The sequence below is a fragment of the Falco naumanni genome, chromosome 19 (assembly GCF_017639655.2).
Source record: "Falco naumanni isolate bFalNau1 chromosome 19, bFalNau1.pat, whole genome shotgun sequence".
Classification (NCBI taxonomy): Eukaryota; Metazoa; Chordata; class Aves; order Falconiformes; family Falconidae; genus Falco; species Falco naumanni.
In genome coordinates, this window is record NC_054072.1 from 1323793 (window position 1) to 1342210 (window position 18418).

The following is an 18418-nucleotide window of genomic DNA, read 5'->3' on the forward strand; positions in this document are numbered from 1 at the left end:
TTATTTATACTAACATTACCCTAATGGGTAGATAATGCACAAGCCCTGCCGGACATGAGGGAGAGGCAGACGTAGCTTTTAAAAAGCTTAACGTTGAGTGGAATAAATTCTGCGGTACAAATTTAAACAGAACATGAAACTTTGCTCTATTTAACGTCGCTTCGGCACGATGCTCTTGGGTTACGGAGGGAGCGGGAAGGGCGATGGGATCAGGGTGGGGTTTATTCCTGAATTTTATTTTTTTTTTTTGCCCCATCCAGCAAGGCTGCGGGAAGGTCATAGAGTGGCTTTGCACATAGGGAACGAGCAAGCCCTTATTTATGGGTTTTAATCATTAACATGACGCCAGTGCTGGCAGCATCAGGCCCAGGCAATCATTAACTTCAGGAAGAAATGACTCAGCCAGTGTTTAATGCTCCAGACAATTCAAACCACTGGACATCAACCAGTGGCCAAAATCTGGGGGTCTGCAGCCATTTGAGGGGGTGACGCTGCTGCTGGAGGGAGATTTTCCATCGGCAGAGCCCTGTCCCCCTCCAATGCCCGGAGGATGGGAACTCCCGTCCCACCCTACAGATCACTCCTGGCTTTACAGGCAGAAAGTTTGCAATATCAAACCAATAAAACCAAAAACTAAGGCTGCAGGAAAACACACCAAACCCTCCAAAGTACCAAGTTGTGCTATGAATGTGCTCTCGGTGGTGCTTCGGTCAGCTCCGCATGCAGCCGGCATACCAAGCACCTTCAATAAAGATGCTGCTTCTTCCCCTGAGCAGGGGTTCCCAGCATATTAATTGCAAATCACTGACAAGCCTTTTACCTTTGCAGATGAAATTTTGCCTCCTAGAAGTATGGAAAGGACCTTAAGCAGGATTTGTTCGTGCTTTGGGGGGACCCAGGTGCCCCCATGCAAGAGGAGTCCCATACATAAGCAGATACGAGTCCTGTGCAAGCAGCCAGAGGGGCAAAAAGGGGTTTGGGGACCTTTTAGATGGGTTTCACGGCCAAGAAGACCCCTAGATCTGGGACTTGGTGGAGATCCACTCAATGATTTTGCTAAGCTGCTAGGTGGAAGCGGCTGCTGCAGGCTGCCTGCTCCTCACCCATTCCCCAGCCCCTTGCCCAACCTGGGCAGCCTGAGGGGTCCCTTTGCTGCACCCCAGAGTGGGCTAGCCAAAAAAAATCCCTTAGCGGCTCCAAAACTCATTTAAATGGGACAGTAAGGGCCAGCTTGCAGCTGGAAAGGCTAAGGGAACTGCCAGCGTTTGCTGCTTCCATGTCTGGGTTCAGTGCCTTAACGAGGCCCACTACATAAATTAATTAGCGAGGCTTTTCACAGGGTTCTGCTGCACTTCCCGAGAGCCAAGTTAAGATTGGAAAGTGCTAATTTAAGGTTTAGCACTTCACCCCAGGCACGCTGCAGGGACGGGATCCATCCTATGAGCTCCCAGCCAGGGAAACAGCCGCACACCGCAGCCTCGCTCCATCCTTCTTCAGCTAGACACGAGAGCACGCAAATTATAGCTCCTGCCAACTAATTTAACATTTAATTGCATGAAAAGCAGCACTGCTGTCTCTCTCATCCGCTCTCCTTTTGCAAACAAGCCACGGTGAACATCCTACCTGGGGAAAAAAAAAAGAAAAGTTTTGCAGCTGAACAGCAAGAAGGGTTTAACTGACAAACTGCCTCAGCTTGGGGCTGTCACACCATGGCACTGCTCCTTCGCTGGCACAGAGTTTGGTTTTACTCCCTGTTGTACCAGAGCCACAAAACCCCTGAAATTTTACTCATCCTTGCGACTTCATTAGCAAACATTTGTGCTAATCTTAGCCCCATTTGCAAGCTTTGATGTGGGATTTCCGAGGCTTTATTCCGCCACTTTCACCTGTGCCTTTCAGCACTGTCATTTCTGTTGTTGCAAAGTTCCCACTAGTAGGAATTCCTCATTTAAAAGCACAGAGGCTCATCATCTCATGATTTTTCCTCCCTGGATATATTCTCAGGGCTAGTTTTTCCATCTTCACAGGCAACAGCAAGTCCCAGTCCCTCCTCCCAGGTCTTTCCAACACCACATCTGTCCTGCTGGAAAAATAAATTACCCGCACGCTTTTTACACCCCATGCTCGAGCCACGTGCAGGAGTAATTTCTTTTTTATTGGGCCATGAATAAATGAAACCAAGGTTTCCAAATGAAACCCTACGTGTTGCACATCAATTCCAAGCACCAGATCCCACGTTACGTGCTTCCCTTGGCTTTGCTACCCACCCCCTGCAGCAGCTAAAAGCACCAACCTGTTTCCTAAACCCAGCAGCAAATGAAAAAGACCTTCCACGGTGCAATTGCATTACTCGATTGACAACTTGGCCTGTATTTATTTTTTTTTCTTCCCAGGCAGGCAGTGATTAAAGTGGAAAATGTTAATCTGTACCGCTGCAAACCGCAGCACAGCTGGTTTGCTTCGACTGTGAGCACGGCAGCTATAAAAGAACAAAGTAAGCAGCAGGGGGGTGGGAGGAGAAATCGCTCCAAGGAGTTAGGATAATAAGCAAGCAAGGCTGGAAAACGATGAGCAGGAATAAAACCAAAGCATTAATGTGCAATTTTCTGATTTGTAAAACACTGATTACATGAGGAGGGCTAGGGAGCAGGGCTCGGAGGTGCCAGGCTCACTACAGCCGCCGTGCCCACGATGGGGAGAAAAGCAATATGGAGAAGAGGAGTCACTTGCTCCCGCAGTTCAATCACACTCGAGCATCTTCCTGGGTCAGTGTTCATCTGCAAAGCATCACCTCTAATAGCATGGGACAGAGCAGTCCTCCACCAACCTGCTTTATTATCCCCTTGGGAAGGGGCTGATACTCCCAGCCTCCGCAGCTCAAAGCTCTGCAATTTAATCCGAGCAGGTGGACAGCATTGCCTTCTTGCCGGGTATTTGTGAGGTTCATACATGCCCAGAGTTTCTGCTTCCTTCCTTGCAGCTCCTGAAGGCCCCAGTCACTGGGGTCACTTCTTTTTCCTCGCTTTTTAACTGTTTTGGCATCTCCTTTCTGGCCACTTGTTCCGCAGAGCCTCAGTGCTGCAGCCAAGCAGGTGGATGCAAACACACAGAGCTCAGCTGGGTTAAAAGAAAAAACACAGGGGAAAAAAAAAAACAAACAACAACCCAAAGCCACACAGACATGGTGGCACATCTGACAGATACTGCTTCAGCAAAATATCACTTATAATTTGGGCTAGTACATGCCAAAGGGTACAGACGCTGCCGGGCTTATAGCCCCAAGAAATCAGGTTTTGCCAGCAGAGAAGTTAAAATTGCAAAATGAAGATGAAGTTGTAGCTCATAGATGGCAGCTTCACCTTTTCCTGGCTTTTTTTAGAGATTTATTAGTTCATAGACCTCAGGAAAACAGGAATTTTATTCCATTTTCTAGCAAGCTATGCTCCCTGCAGCACAGGGTAAAACCCACTGGGAAGCCACAACCCCAAAGACTTTCCAAAACACTGAGTCGCCACAGCTGTCCCCATTAAAAAGCCTCGCTAATCAACCCACAGCAGATAAACTCATTCCATGGGTTCCCAACAGTAAAAATAACTAAAACCTAAAAATAACTTCTCTGCACCTCGGCCCCGTGGTCTGTGCCTGGGAAGTATGGATGGAGGTGCAGCAATCTTCCTGCTCCATCCATTTCTCACTCCCATGCCCAGATTTACTCTCTGCCACGGGTGTTTAATCCGCTGCCATAAGATACCTGGCTAAATATGCTAAATAATAAAGCCACGGGGCTGTAGAAATCATACAGCAGCTTCAGGAAAAACAACCTTCCCCCTCCATTCTCAAGAGGAGTCAGATGAGTTTAATTATCCACAAATTATTCTGAGCATGTATTTTCCTTGATCGTTTCCTCCCCCCAGCCTTAATGGTGCACATTTGCTTTAAAAAAACAAACAAAAACAAAAAACAAAACACAAAACCCAAACCCAAGCTTGTTGGAAGATCCTGAGCTTGTTACGATTTGCCCAGAGCGGGTGCCACCACGATCAACCAGCCGTCATTTTATCCCCAGCAAACATCCCTCCTGCGATTTGCTCGGCTTTTTCCAGCCAAAGCTCTGCAGCAGGATCGACTGCACCATCGCGATGGGTGGGAGAGATCCAACGTCAACCGGCGTGGCGGAGGGGGTCGCATCTTTCTGCAATAAGTCGCAGCAGATATTCCAGAGAGATTTTGTAACTCACATGCTTAACGCGTGGTTAAGCTGCTAATGTACAGCCTGGGAATTGGAGAAAATTCATCGAGATTGGGGCTTGTAAGGAAACACAGGCTCTTCCCAAGCTCCTTCCCACCAACATGTGGCCAACCCTGGACCGGCACACCCCCTCATATGGCAACGGAGAAAAACAAAGCTTCTAATGCAATAAAACGCCTCGATGTTGAGCCTCTGGCTCAAACGCCAGAGCAGCTTCTGGTTCTTCCCTAAGCCACAAGCCTGATTTACAGCCCTGATGATAAATCAGCATTGCTCAGCCCAGCTGCGCAACCCTGCTCTCATGCCCAGGACTTCAAGAAATAATAAAAAAAAAATACTCCTGAGTATATCAGGGATCCAGGTAGCCCAGCATTAGCAACAAGGACTTGTTGCCCCAAGCCACCATTGGCAGGAGAGGATGTGATATAGGGAAAGCAAGAACCTACAGAGAAATTTAAAAATCACTACCTGTGCATACCCAGAAAAGCTTTTCCCAGCTTGCTGAGCTCCTCCAACAAAAAAACTGGAAACCCACACGTGGAACTGGGGGTTGGGTTGAGCAGAGCCCTGTTCAGTGGTCTTCTGTATGCCCAGGGCTTCAGGGCTGAGTTTCCTTCTATAGGATCTCAGGGAAGCAGCACGTTTCACCGAGGTGATGCACAGCCCCGTGGCCTGTAACTACACAGCCAATTCATTTACATTCCTGTAATAACACAGCTTGGCTTTAATCACCCCCTCTACCCAAAAAGCTCCCAGGCTTTGCCATTTCCCAGGAGCTTGAGACCTAGAAGCAGATATGCCACTTCAACAGCTTTTTTTTAAAAAAAAAAAAAAAAAAAAAAAAAAGTCTTTTTAGGTCTTTTCCACATTCTGGCACTAAACCTCACGTCTTGGATGCAATGGTGACGATGTTAACTCAGCCATAAGGATGAAAAGCAGGGAAAAACAAGATCAGAATCAGGTATTAATCGTTATGGAGCTTCAGAATAAGAGTAGAACCACGCAATGGCTGAAATAAACCCATTGCTGACTATTCTTCCCCAAAAACGTGATCCTTAGGTGGATTTAAAGGCGTTTATGCCTCCAGCCATCACAAGGCACAACTATAAAAGAGCCCAACACCTCCCACTACAGAATCCTCCTGGCTTCAGCTCCCTCCTGCCGCCAGCACCAGATCCTTCAACACACCTTGGAGGAGCATCCAAAGCCACCACAAGCCATCATCTCATGGTAGAAAACAATCCCAGCCACGAGTCAGATGCATATTTTGGTACCAGTTGCAAATGCAAAACATTTAAGTCCGCCAGACTTTACTCGCAGATCAAAAATCTCTGCGTGCCACGGACCTACAGGTGTTACTCCACCATCCCATCCCAAGATCATCATCTCTGAGCGATGCTGTTCTGCCAAAGTTGCTGTATCTCTTCACACACGTTATTAAAAGCCAGCACAAAGCCAACTCTCAACAGTTCCTCTTAGCACCAAGTAGTAGCAAGATTCAGTCATTTGATATCCTGGGGAGAGAAAGGGCTTACAGCCAGAAATGTGTCATAACATCTGTAGGGGGTGGGAGCGGGAAGAAAAATATATCAGGGGAAATAAGAGAACCTCTGTCAGCCAAATAAATAGGTAAGATTTATTCTGCCTCCAAAATGATGCTTTTTCTGGTGGTCACAGATGAAAACCTGCTCAGAGACAGCAGAGCAGTGGAAAAAAAAAGTAATAAAGAATCAACTCGCTTTTCAGTGCCTTTTAACCCCTGTATAGCTTTGGAGCCCCAAATATAAATAAATAAAAACTTAATAAAAATAAATGGGCAGCTCTGAGGGGCGACCAAAAAGCACGTTTGTGTGCACCCAAGCCCCAGATGAACAACTACATTTTGTTATCAATCCACACGTCCCCGGGAGAGCAAGAAAGCACATGAATCCAGAGATGCCCAGCATCCATGCGCTGAGCATAGGTTAACAGCCAACTCCAATTTCTCTACAGTGAATGCATAAATATTTTTTAATCCCTTGGCTGCTGCTTCCTTAGATGTGTCAGTCATGCTACAAAATATTTTCAGGCCAAGCATGAAGAAATTCAGACCAAATAGCTTATTGCTAAAACCAGTCATGCTCCCTTGAAAGTCACCTTCCTGCAGCCTCTGTCCTCCACTGGCTCCAGTGAGGAAAAAGCCCCCTGGACTGCATCACTTGGCTATTTTAAAACCATTTTTGTATGCAGCATCGTTAAGTTTAATTCAACACTCACTAGCGGCTGGTCTCTAAGGGGCACCGGTTCCTACTGCAGATTGAAGCTCACGCAGGAGGGAAGCGCTCGGTCACCGTCCCCCTTCTGCAGAAGTGGTTGAGTGGGTTCACACAGGCTGCACAGACTCTGTGCCAGGAGGAGAACACATAAGCAGCACAATCAGGCAAAAAAGATGACAAAAAAAAGCATTATTTATCCTATTGACAACGTGCTGCCCCCAAACCCTCACGCCTTCCACACCTAAAGGGCAGGGAGCACGCGGAACTGCAAGAGCTGGAGCCACCTTCCAGCCTTACTCCTTCCCTTCACACTTGAATATCACCCAGACTTGAATTCCAACCTCAAAATATTGAGCTAAATTTCATTTCTTTAAGATTTTTTTTTTCCTCTTACCCCCCAAAACAATTGCACCAGTTGCTCTAGCAATAGCTTCACCGCTCTGTATCCCTGCGGCACAGTCGGTGACACTCATTTGATCGATGCAAGTACAGACCTCACGCAGCTGGGAAAATATGGACTAAATAACTCGCTGACGGAGCTTTAGAAGCATTTACTATCAGAGGTTGAAATGCCGAACACAAAACAAATTGCCCAAGCAGCCTTTCCACTGGCGCTCCCCTTTCATTGCAACCCAGCATGGATCGATAGCGCCTGTACCCAGAGCTGCCTCCTCTAGCTGGGCTTTTGAATAATAAAAATAACAATAAATAAAAATAAATCCTTAGTTCTTGCATGAGCCAGGAAATAGCAAATTCTGATAAGCCTCCGGACAAATTCACTGAACGTATGTTTAGCCATATTGCCAGAGATTAAATCCCTGATAAGAAGAAAAATTAGTTGTAGATAGAAAACCACAGTGTAGCGTTAAATAGCAGAGGTTTATCCGGGGCAGGGGGGATGCCATCAAAGGCGCAGTACCCAGAGAGAGTATTAATTGCCATTAATGACCAGCCGGATGAAAACTTCAGCTACTAAGATAAATTAGAGCTGCAAGTCTACGTCAGCAGTAACCAAACCTTGCCGGATAAAACACAGCCGCCGAGCTCAGCACCGCACATCTGCAAGGGCAGCTCCGTGTGCAAGGTGCACGGCATGCCAAAACCCTATTTTCCTGAAGAAAAATAAAGGTTGTTATTAATTTTAGCATCCTGCCTAATCCTGAATGGGTGCTGGATCAGGTGGTCCAGCCGTCATTTCCCTTTACAAGAATATTTTGCTCTAAACGTGCTTTTTTCCAGCACCGTTCTCAGCATGAACTCATTGCACAACTGACTCATCTGTTGCAGGAAAACCAGCCACCACAGGGAGAAACCCAATCAGGACAAAAAATAAACTAATTGCATACAAAGGAATTAAAGGCAGTTTTGGCCAAGGACAGATTAGCTCTGCTGGCCCGACACTCCAGTGTGGCACCAAGGGATCCGAATAGCAATGCGATATTGGCCAACCGTGCTTCCTCTAAAGTCCAAATTTACGTGGAAGACAAGAAGATGACTGTGCTTGCCTACAATACCCCCCGACCCCCCCCGCCACCTCCCGCCCCCAGCCATTCCCACCTCCCCTTCCATCCTTACCAATCCCAGTAGCCTTTCTCAGGTTCAAAATCCATGGGAAATAATGAAGGTCTTTGCTATCTCTCGCCTTCAGGAGCTTTATCCATCCTGACAGTTGTCGGAGCTGCTCATGATACAATTATCTAATCAAGCTCTTTCTCCAGCAGCGTGCGCAGAGAGAGAGAGAGGAGGCAAAGCCTGCGTGCTCCCAGGGTGGCACTGAGGTGGGAGCAGGTCCCCTCTGCCACCCCCCAGCCCTGGCGGAGCAGCGTGCGAGCCACCACAGCCTTTCCTCTGCAAAAACTTGCACTAACGGGGTGTGAAGTTGCACACGAGCCATAAGGATTCCCGGAGCGCAAGGTTTGTTTTACCCTTTCCCCCGCCCCCAGAACACAAATGTGTGGCTTCAAGTCATTTTTCTTCCAGCCACGTGGGCCACAAGCTTTCACTGAAGACAGAGTCTCATTTCCTGGACTCGTTACAATCCTGAAATTAGGTGGAAAATGCAAACTCAGCTACAGGTATCTCTGCTGTCCCCCACGCCGCCGGCAGCATCTCCAAGGACAGCACCTCTGCACTACTGCCCTTTGGGGGAAAAAATAAAAACAGGCACCTTTTCTTTTAAGGGCAAAGCACATCAAAGCACATCCCGCCTGGAAATCACAACATTAGTCTGACAACACCCAGCACATTTAAAATTTGGCCATTTCCCAAAAGCCTTTAGGAAATGCTTTTAAGGAGGGAATCCCAGGCTTTAGTTGCACCAGTCAACTATTTATAACCAGTTGGGGTTTTTTTGGCATACCACAAAAAAGAAAAATAAGAGTTAAAAAAAAAAAAATAATAATCATCACACTGCAGGAAGCCTTAACTAACCCGTTGTTTTCTATGGGAATTCAGGGCTGGCACGCTCCAGGCAGGATGCTGGCCAGCAGCGAGCAAACCCCCCGTGCAGCTTAAAACCCAAAACATTTCTACCCAGCCCAAGCAACGGTTGCTACACTCAAACCACCCAGCGACTGCACTGCACTTCTAGGAACGGAGCTGCAAATGGCTTAGGGAAGATGTGCGTGGAGCCAGAGATTTGCACAGAGCCCAAACACCGAAATCCACCCCCAAATTATCCCTAGATTTCCCTTTGCAGCAAGACCAGGAGACTCGGCATCCTCCTACCAGCTCCAGGCTCTTTCCCCTCCACCCCTGCAACATCCCAGCAATGAGCCAAGGTGAGGCACGTACCCTGACGGGTTTTTAATTACTTGGAAACACACTATCTTGAAGCATATGCTTGCAAATGCACAAGTCAACACCCCCCCCAAAAAAAAAAAACAAAACAAAAAACACAGCCAAGAGAAGGAAAGAAGAGATGCAACCCCAGCAAGATGTATTTGGGTTTAAATTGCTTAGAGCAATCATCCAATTTAGCCGACTTCATTTCATTTGCGTGCAGCCTCCAGAGCGGGGCTGTTTGCGTTACGGATAATCTCCGCTCTTCATTTAGAGCACTTTTGGCAGACATTGCTGGGTCGAAATAAAGCCGTCATTTAATAAATAAAAGGCCAACACTTGGAAACACACGGTGCTCTCGCCATAAACGAAGAGTTATAGCAAGAAGAGCAGCAGAGGCACGCGGCAAGCCAACCGCTGAAGGGGCTGAAGCCAAATTGGAGAGGTTTTTTCCTTCTGTCGATGCTGAAGGCGGGAGTTTGCAAGACACAGTGACCTCTCAATAAAGATGCCGTCACTAGTGAGGGTAAGCTTGCACCACCTCCTGCTTTTGCACCCCTTAAATCTTCCTGCCCAGTCTGTTGCTCCTCCTCTGCCTCAGCAGTGGGTTAAAACAGCTGCTGAGTGACCTCAGAAGTCCTTTGCCTGGAAATTAAAAGCAGCTTTGCTAAAGCTGTAGCAATCACCCCAAAATCCCAGAGATCACCTTGCCCAGGACATGCTCTCCAACATGCCCTGGGCATCCAGTACAGGGAAAATATCAATAAACTCATGCTTCGCCTGGGGTTCTGTTGCTGTAGCTCTTGCTACCAAGACTACAGGACCTGAGATTTCTTTTTAAGCACAAAAAAATTGATATAATTTCATATTCTCTTTGTTCTCCAGTGCTGCTGCACACCAGCACAGAGGTCATGACCAGCAATGCTTCAAGCTTTTCAGAAGGACCTGACACCTTCCTATCAAAAGAGCCCTCATGAGGGATAAACGCCCCCCCAAAAAAATAGAGAGATTAAAAAGCTTCTCAGAAGCAGGGCTTTAACAGCTGCCTTCACTTCCAGCAAGAGTACCTGGACCTCTGGGCTCCTGCATCTCGCAGCTTTAGTTGAGAGGTTGCTTCCAGGAAGAGGGGCTCTTGTTTCCCCCCAGCCCTCTACAAGTTATTGAATTCATCAAGATGGTAACAGCCAAGACGAGACCAAGTCCCAGAAGTTCCCACCTCAAAGACGGCCACGTTGAGCCGTTAACTGACGTGAAGAACTGCTACGGATTTAACCAGAGCTGCACTTACCTGTTTCTTTTCCTGCTACCTCTTGCTGTTTGTTATTTTGCATTGACTTTGACTGTCCCTGGCATATTTTTCCAGTCTATAGTAAGAGTCTCGCTTAATGTTGTGTATGCTTAAGAGAACAGCCTGGTTTTCATTTAAAAAGATTAAATTCCTTATCACAAGTCCTTTTAAAAACAGTAAAATTATCTTGTCAGAGGTAGAGTTGATATTTTTAAGCTTAATCATCAGTAGAAATTAATCTGACCAGTTTCTCCATAACACTTTTGATGTCATACACTGACCTTTTGTGGTCTCCACTAAGAGCAGCTGTTGTGGTTTTCTAACAGCGGCTACCGTATTGTTATAATAATACAGTATATATTAATATGGTAATATAAAAAATACTAAAAAATTGAAAGAGGGGAGCGGGGGGAAAAGAAAAAGGATTTGCAGAGGTGCTTCTCCTTTACAGAGAAGCTAGAATAGAGGCCAGCAAATAAATAAAAATTATCACATCACGCATTTCTTATTCTTTCCTTAATTCTACAGACACTTTCCTACAAGGAGCCTGGCTAATTTGCCAAAAAAACTTGCCCCATCAGGCTGATGCACCCGAACAAACACCATTTTAACCAGATTTGTTTTTTCAGGTGGCTGAAGGTAAGGTCACCCTTGGTGTAAACCCAGCCCGGGATCGCGTGGGTTAAAGGCAGCTTCATGGGGTGCCAAACACAACAAAAGCCACCGGGCTGCTCAGCATGCTTTAAACCCCCAAACCACTGCCAGTTGGGCTTTTGGGGAGGTTACAACACAGAGCGTCGGTCTTGGCAGGCAACGGCGATAACACCAAAGCCAGCAGGAGCGTGCCAATGGCAGCACCCGCGCCACCGAGCGATCCTCCATCCTTCTCAGCCCAAATCCCCCGCGTCCGTGGGCATCACGCACTTATTTGGCCGTTGCATGCAACTTTGTACTCTGAAAGCGTTTCCTCCCTGCTCCCAACACAAAGATAGTCACTAATTGGGGCAGGTGGCACGGAGACAATGGCGCACATGGCTCTAGATGCCAGAAACAAGCAGCTGTAGAGCATCAGGAGCAGAACTGTCCCCCCAGCTACCGAGCACTGCTTTGTGCCTTCAACTAAATAGTGACGAGCGTTGGTATGAGCTGCATACCTTTTGACTCAATTAGTTTATTGCACCAGACCCTTCCGCCTTCAGAATGTCACCTCTAATTCCCTTGTGTTTTCCAAGAAGTGATTTTAAGAAGAAAAAAAAAAAACAAGAAAAAAAAAAAGAGAAAGAAAACCCCCACAATTTAATTTCCAGTAGCAAAAGTCCACTTGATTTTCCTCCTCGAGACACTTTTCTGCCCTGCAGTGGCTCCTCACCTTTTCATATTGCCAATTCAAGCACTAATTCCTCTCTCCCCATCAGCTGCTGTCAAGAATTATTCCTCTTTCTCTCTTCTACTGACTTCAGAGCTGTAATGCAAGAGTTTTCATACCCAAACCAATTGCTCACCTCTCATTCAATTTGGCCAACACACCCCTAGCTGCGCTTAGACAATCTCAACCACCTTTCAGGCTGGAGTTATTTATGGCCATCAGCACAAATTGCATTTTGGAAAAAGGAAAAGAAGGGAACAACCACAGCTAAAATAGATTAACCACTTTTTTGGAAGCAGCTAGAGAGCAAGATGCTGTTTAGCTCATGCTAAAACACTTTGGACAAGTTTTCTTTATGACTTATCCACTTAAGGCTCAGCTGGAGAGAAAGGCTTTCCAACCCACATGTATCTTTTGCTACTAGTCCACTCCAAACGCACGATGCACAGGGCTATGCCTCCAGCCTCATCATCTTTGCAGTTCAAAGCTCCGTAACACAAACCCATCCAAAGCTCTGCTCTTCCTTGAGTCCCAGCACCTCTCTTGAGGCTGTTTAGCCTTAATTTCAGGACAGCATCCTTCCCACACACATCCCCAGATCCCCTCCAGGCTGGTGCCTCCAGACTGAGGGTGTACATAGCAAACATCGCTTCCCTAACAGCTTGGCATAAACCCTCCTTTTTATCTCCCAGAAGATTGTTTCCCAGCAGCTTCAGTATTTCCACCATGAAATAACAGCGAGAAGTCCCAGCCAGGCGAGCAAGCTGGTGACAGAACACACGTGTGCAATGGCTCTGCCGCAGAAGGGCTTTTTTGCAGTTATTTTTGGGGTAGAACAATACCAGCCAATTAAACCACATGCATTAAGAGGGGGAAAAAAAATCCATTAAAACACAAGTCAGTGGTTTGCATACAAAAAGGCCGGGAGAAAGCGTTGTATGCCTCAGCTAAAAGCACGTCTTGCTGCTTTTATTTGCATAGCTCACTCCCTCCAGCCTCTGGGGTCAGGAGGTTGAAGTTGTATATGAAAACAGGCTCCTGCGAGGAAGCACCTCTCTCAAGTCCTCTGGCAAAAGCCAATCTGAATCCCACTTAATGTTGCATCCTTGCAAAGAGGGTGAATTAAGAGGTTCTGGGAATTGAAAATAGCTTAATTAGCTACTGCTTGGTTTAGAGGCCAGCTCATTAATTCATTGGCAGCTAGGGAGAGCTAGCAAAGCAGGTTGTACTGGAGGAGATGATCATTTTTAACCAAAAATATCATGAAGATAGCATCACTGCCGTCTTTTACACCGCAAGCAAAAACCAGAGCTACAAGAGTTGTTTGCAAAACAAATTCCTCCGCAGCTGTCACCTGGATCGAGTTTGCCAGGGCTCACCACCCCAGGCATGAAGTATTAATAAACTTTACCACCTCACTGTTAAATTCACGCAGTTTACAAGAGCCAAGCCATTAGTGAGCCACAAAACTCCCAGTGAACTAGTTTGATATAGTATTTGCAAGTGTTTGCTCTCAAGTGACCTCCTTATGCCGTCCCAGCTCCATGGCATCGGGCTGGGTGATGGTGTTACCACTTCCAGCTGGGGGGGGTGGGAAATAATTTTTAAAAGAAGCTTTTTTTCTCCCCAACTTTCCTTTCCCGGTGCAAGGTGCCAGTCTCTGGCTGAGCCTTTCATCTCTACAGCCCCCTTCAAAGCTGTGCAGACAGGTTTCCGGCTAAAACAGAGCGCGTTGGGCTGGCAATGTGCTGCTGCACCCATTTCCCAGCCCAGAAGCAACCCTTGGGTGTCACAACGAGCCACCAGGTAGCTCGGCTGCAAAGTTGGAAAGTCCAGTGGGATATTGTTAATTTTCCCAGCTCCGATAGCATGAGGATGCTCAAACAGGGACCCAGTATGGTAGGAAACTGATGTCCTTGGAGATGCTCAAAGCCACGGAGACATGGACGCAGGCAAGCTTATCTAAGCAGCCCAGCTTTGAGATCTCCAGAGCCTTTCCCACCCAGATGGTTTGCAGTCCTCACAAGGAAAAGCTGGAATCAGCTTCCCTGGAGCTGGACACTATCAATCCCATTGCCATTCAGCCCATCCATCTAACGATGTACATCTGAGCGGGTCCTTCAAGGCCCCCTAGGCTGCTCTCCCATGGAAAAGGTGACACATCTGGAGCCGCAAACCTGGAGGAGATACCGCAGGGCTGCATTCCAGGTTGGCCTCAGCACGGAAACCTGGGTGGAGGGGGAGGAAGAGGTGAGGAAACACAGGGGGTTAAGTCATGCAGAAACCCCACAGCTCAGCTTTCAGGTGCTAACCCAGAATCCAACACCATGGGAAAACATCGCAGATTAAGACAACCACCAGGGACAGCATGGTCAGAAGACACCAAGTCTGAGTTCATCTACTGCATTGATCACCCTCGCCATGGTGACCAGCTGCAGTGGCCAGTCACTCCTGCGTAGAGGCTAATGCCAACCCCCACACCCACCCCCCATTTAAAACCCAAGAGGGTCTTATCCATCCCAACAGGCCATTTCCCAGGGGTGCACCCAGCTGGAGAGGCAAAGCCAAATCCATGTTTCGAGTGCAACAACACAGAGGTGGGACAAGCCCAAACATTTCAGCTCCTGGAAGATTTTTTTGAGGGGAGAAAGAAGAAAAAACACACCTCCCCTAGGGTTGAAACACACCTCCAAGGGGGCTGCTCTGGGGTGTCCACAGCCAGGTTCTCCATGCTTTGGGCTACCACCAGCCACCCCTTGCAAGGCCGGGAATGTTGCTAGGACACCTGCGCCAGGCTTCAGCAATTTCAGGCTGAGTATGTGTCAAAAAGCAGCAGGAGGCTCCAAAAAAGGAAGGAGAAATTAAGGAGCAAGCTGCTGGGGAGAAGCACGAGCTGCCTGGAGGAGCCCGGCACTCAGGGCAATGCAAACACTGCCTACGCTTCTCCTTTCCATCAGTAATTGCTCTTCCTATTTGGGGCAAAAAACTCAGGAGGAGGTTTGGCCACTGGGGCATCTGCCAAAGAAGCACCAGCTCCACCTCCTTCACCCCTTAAACCCGCATGCAGGCTATTTTTGATCCCATTAATTTTTTAACTCATTAAGCACTATCACCAGCTAACAGAGAGGAGCAAGGGGTGACCCTTCCCTCTCCTGGTCCTTCAGATTCCTCTCTGCAGCTCGCCAGGAAGAGTAAAACTGCCATTCCCATCACAAATTGCCCTTCCATCAGCTCTTCTTCCAAGAGGTCACGGCTGGTCCAGGCTCATCTCCATCCCAGTAACCACAAAACAAGTGGTTTGGCTTAAAAACCAATGAGCCAGGACCTTCAAGGCAGGGAGGTAGCAGCTACCCCTGGGTCCAGGCTAAATGCTTTATGCCCTAAATCCTGCCCGCAGTCAAAGCCCTGCAGACCCCCGAGCTGCTGCACTGCCAGCTCTGAAGTTCAAAGCAGAGACATTTTGCCTGGGGCTGGGGAAAAGGCTTTTGAACTTCCACAAAGGCTTCAGAGGAGCACAAGACAGCTTATTCACCCACACAGCCAAAGGATTTGCTTAGGCTGGGCATAGCCAAGCCTAAAACAACAGTTAAAACAGCCTAAGTTTGAGCCTTCTTCCACCTGAAACGGAGAATAAAGCAAGCAAAAGATGGGATGGAGAGAAGCGAACCCTCCAACGAAGCCCCCAAGGCATCTTTCAGGGAGGTGGGAAGCTAAACTGAAAAGAAAATTCAGCAGGAGATGCTCTGGACCAAGTCAAGTGTTGCTGGTGAGAACCTGCCCTTAAAGTAAACAGCAAAATTAACACAAACTGGATTAAATTAACAAATAATTGCCTACAGGCAGGAGAGGGCTGCTCAGCAGCCTGTGCCCAGGCAGAGGGTATTTCAGCATTCACAGCCAGGTGCTACATCAAACCCATCCCTAGAAGTTTAGGCTGGCTCAGGAACCTGCTATCTGTTCCTCCAGGATCAACATTTTCCTTCCCTTGCTTATCTTATAGCAGCAAACAAACCCCTGTATTTTATTTTGCTAGTGCGGGGTTTACCTTTTTTGGGGGGAGTAGGCGGGTGTGGGATAATCCTGGTTATTTTCTCCTCTTGCTCCAAAATCAGGGACTCCTCCAGTACCTCGTTGCTGCTGCAGGCAGCTTCAGAGACACAGCAGTATTAGTGGGTTGACTTAATTAGAAGGCAGGATTTTAAAAGCCCATCTCAAATCACTGAACCTGGGGTAGATCTCAGACTCACCAGTGTATTTTCTTACCAAACCACATCTCCCCAAATTCACAACTCCCTCTGCCGGCTATTCCCCCATCGTTACCTCTATTAAGGATGGGATTTTGGTGGCTATACAAATCTCTAACGGGATTCAGAGGGGGTTGCCCATCACCTCCTACAGCCTCAAGGTTCCACAGAGCTGCAAGAATCCCCCCAGCTGATCCTCCACTGCAGACACTCAAGGACCCTATTGCGACAGGGATGCTACCATCCAACAGGTTTAGGCACTTTTTAACTCACATATGGGCTTAAATCCATCCTTAAGTGCACCCTTGGTCTAGGGAGCTCCAGAAGCCCACGCCAGCATATAGCAAATGCACAGCACTCCCTTATTCACCAACTTAAGAGCTGTATTATTGATTGCAACCACATAACTCAGTCCTTGCTAGGGCTGCAAGTGACTTACAGAGCACACAGTCAACCAAAGCATCCTCAAAAGCCTCATTTCTGAGGAGAAAACTTAACACTTTCCTTCCACAAGATCAGGAAATATTTTTTTAAACTGCCTTAAAGAGCTTTGGAAAGATTTCATACCACCACGGCACTGCCCTAAACAGAGGGTCCTCAGTGCCCAGCACCCCCTGCACAGGGCAGGCTTCCTCCCCAGGGAAACAAATCCCACCTTGTGCCACTCCAAACAAGGAGGCTTCACCCACCTCCTGCTAAAAAACAGAAAGAAAACTTACATTTAACAAAAACACCACAGTTCAGAGCCACGCAGTCTCCATCCACCCTGCTTTGAAGTCTCCAGCACTCAAGGACCTCCAGCACAAAGCTACTTGGGAGCAAGAAGATCACTCACTAATTACCAAACGACCCCAACCTGGCAGACACCAACCAGCTGCAAAATACAACCCCCAAAGCAGAGCTCAGCTGTGCTCAATTTAAAGCCAAAGCAACAGCACGGGGGAAGGTGGGAAGCTTGGAGATGTGCACTCTGGCATATCGTGCTTGCACAACCCATTTTGTAGGATGCAGCTTTTTTTTTTCTGGGGTTTTGGACTGTGCGATTTCCAAATTAATTATGAGGGACAGCTTGGCCAAGTGCGTTATTTCTGCTGATGGATAGCTAAGCATCCAAGTGCTGTTTGGTGCTGTGGAAAATGGCTTGTGTGGCTCCTCACTGCCTCTTCTGCGGGCACAGTGAGGCAAGGGCAAGCTGCTTCCCTGCTCTGCTCAAGCGATATGCTAGGGCAGATGTTCCCTTCTGGATCCAGCTGTTTTAGGAAAAGACATTATTGCCTTGCTGGGTGCAAGCTGCTGTCCCCCACTGGTGCCATGCCCTGAATTTATAGCACAGCTTGATCCACCTGCATTGTTTTATTCACCCAAGCAAAAAGCCATGCAAACATCTCTACTGGCAGTTTGTAAGGGTTAGTTGTTGTTTAGGACGTGCAGTCATGTTTTGGGGAGGTGGCAAATCCTGAACCTCTTCCTGGTGTTCCTCCCACCCGGCTTTATGCAACGGGGAGATGGGCTCCAATGCCCAGGCCAGGGTGGATGCAGGAGCCAAAACTTTGGAAGCTGGAAAAACTCCATCTCTGAGGGTTCCCTGAAGGACGAGGCCAGTTTTTCCTCGCAGACAACCACGCTTTGTACTCACTTGCTGTTACCCTGGCCCAGCGGGGGACTCTGCTGGGAAACCTATAGCGTGAGAGGCTCCTGTCCTTCTGGAAAACACAACAGGAAAAGGCAAGGTTTTCTCCAGCTGCCAGTTACAAAGCCTTTCTCTGTGCTCTGAAAGGGCTGGTGATATCCGTGAAGGTATACGAGCGTCCTGGGGGAAAGGAAGGAGGGGACTTGTTGGCATAGCCCGGTGCGTTCACACCCAGAATAGCACTGGCATCTTCACAGGGCCCCACAAGCATTAATTAGTTGTCAAAAGCTTGCAATAATCTGTTTGGTTTTGCTGAGCAATAAATACATCTGCTCTCCCTCACGCAGGTTTCCATCCTAGGATTGATTGATTATGGTGTTGTTTTTTTTTTTGCTTTTAATGCAATCTCTTCCAAAAGAAAGAAAACATAACCTTTGAGTGAAATCCTCCCCCAGGCTACCCAGCACTCGGTGGCCTGAGCACGTCGATACACACGTGCCCCTTCCAGAGCCTTTGCTCCAGACTTCAGGCTGCATTTCAATTCCTTGCACGGCAGCAGCACAAGAAAGAAAGAGCCGGATCCTCCCAACAGGAGCATGCAAAGG

General features: G+C 47.7%; 1 protein-coding gene across 7 annotated transcripts in view; it reads right to left on the minus strand.

Annotated features, from left to right (window-relative positions):
- Nucleotides 1-18418, minus strand: part of LOC121099276 (tetraspanin-15-like) — a 99020-nt gene that overhangs the window by 49279 nt on the left and 31323 nt on the right. For 3 of the 7 annotated variants that reach the window (XM_040618024.1, XM_040618016.1, XM_040618025.1), the window contains exon 1: nt 2828-4321. The exons of 2 other annotated variants lie outside the window; for them this stretch is intronic. In XM_040618024.1, the coding sequence (XP_040473958.1) occupies nt 2828-2951 (124 nt within the window). In that variant the 5' untranslated portion in view covers nt 2952-4321. Of the gene's footprint in view, nt 1-2827; nt 4325-18418 lie in introns of those variants that run through there. 2 more of the 7 variants (XM_040618019.1, XM_040618018.1) reach the window with 2 other exon arrangements.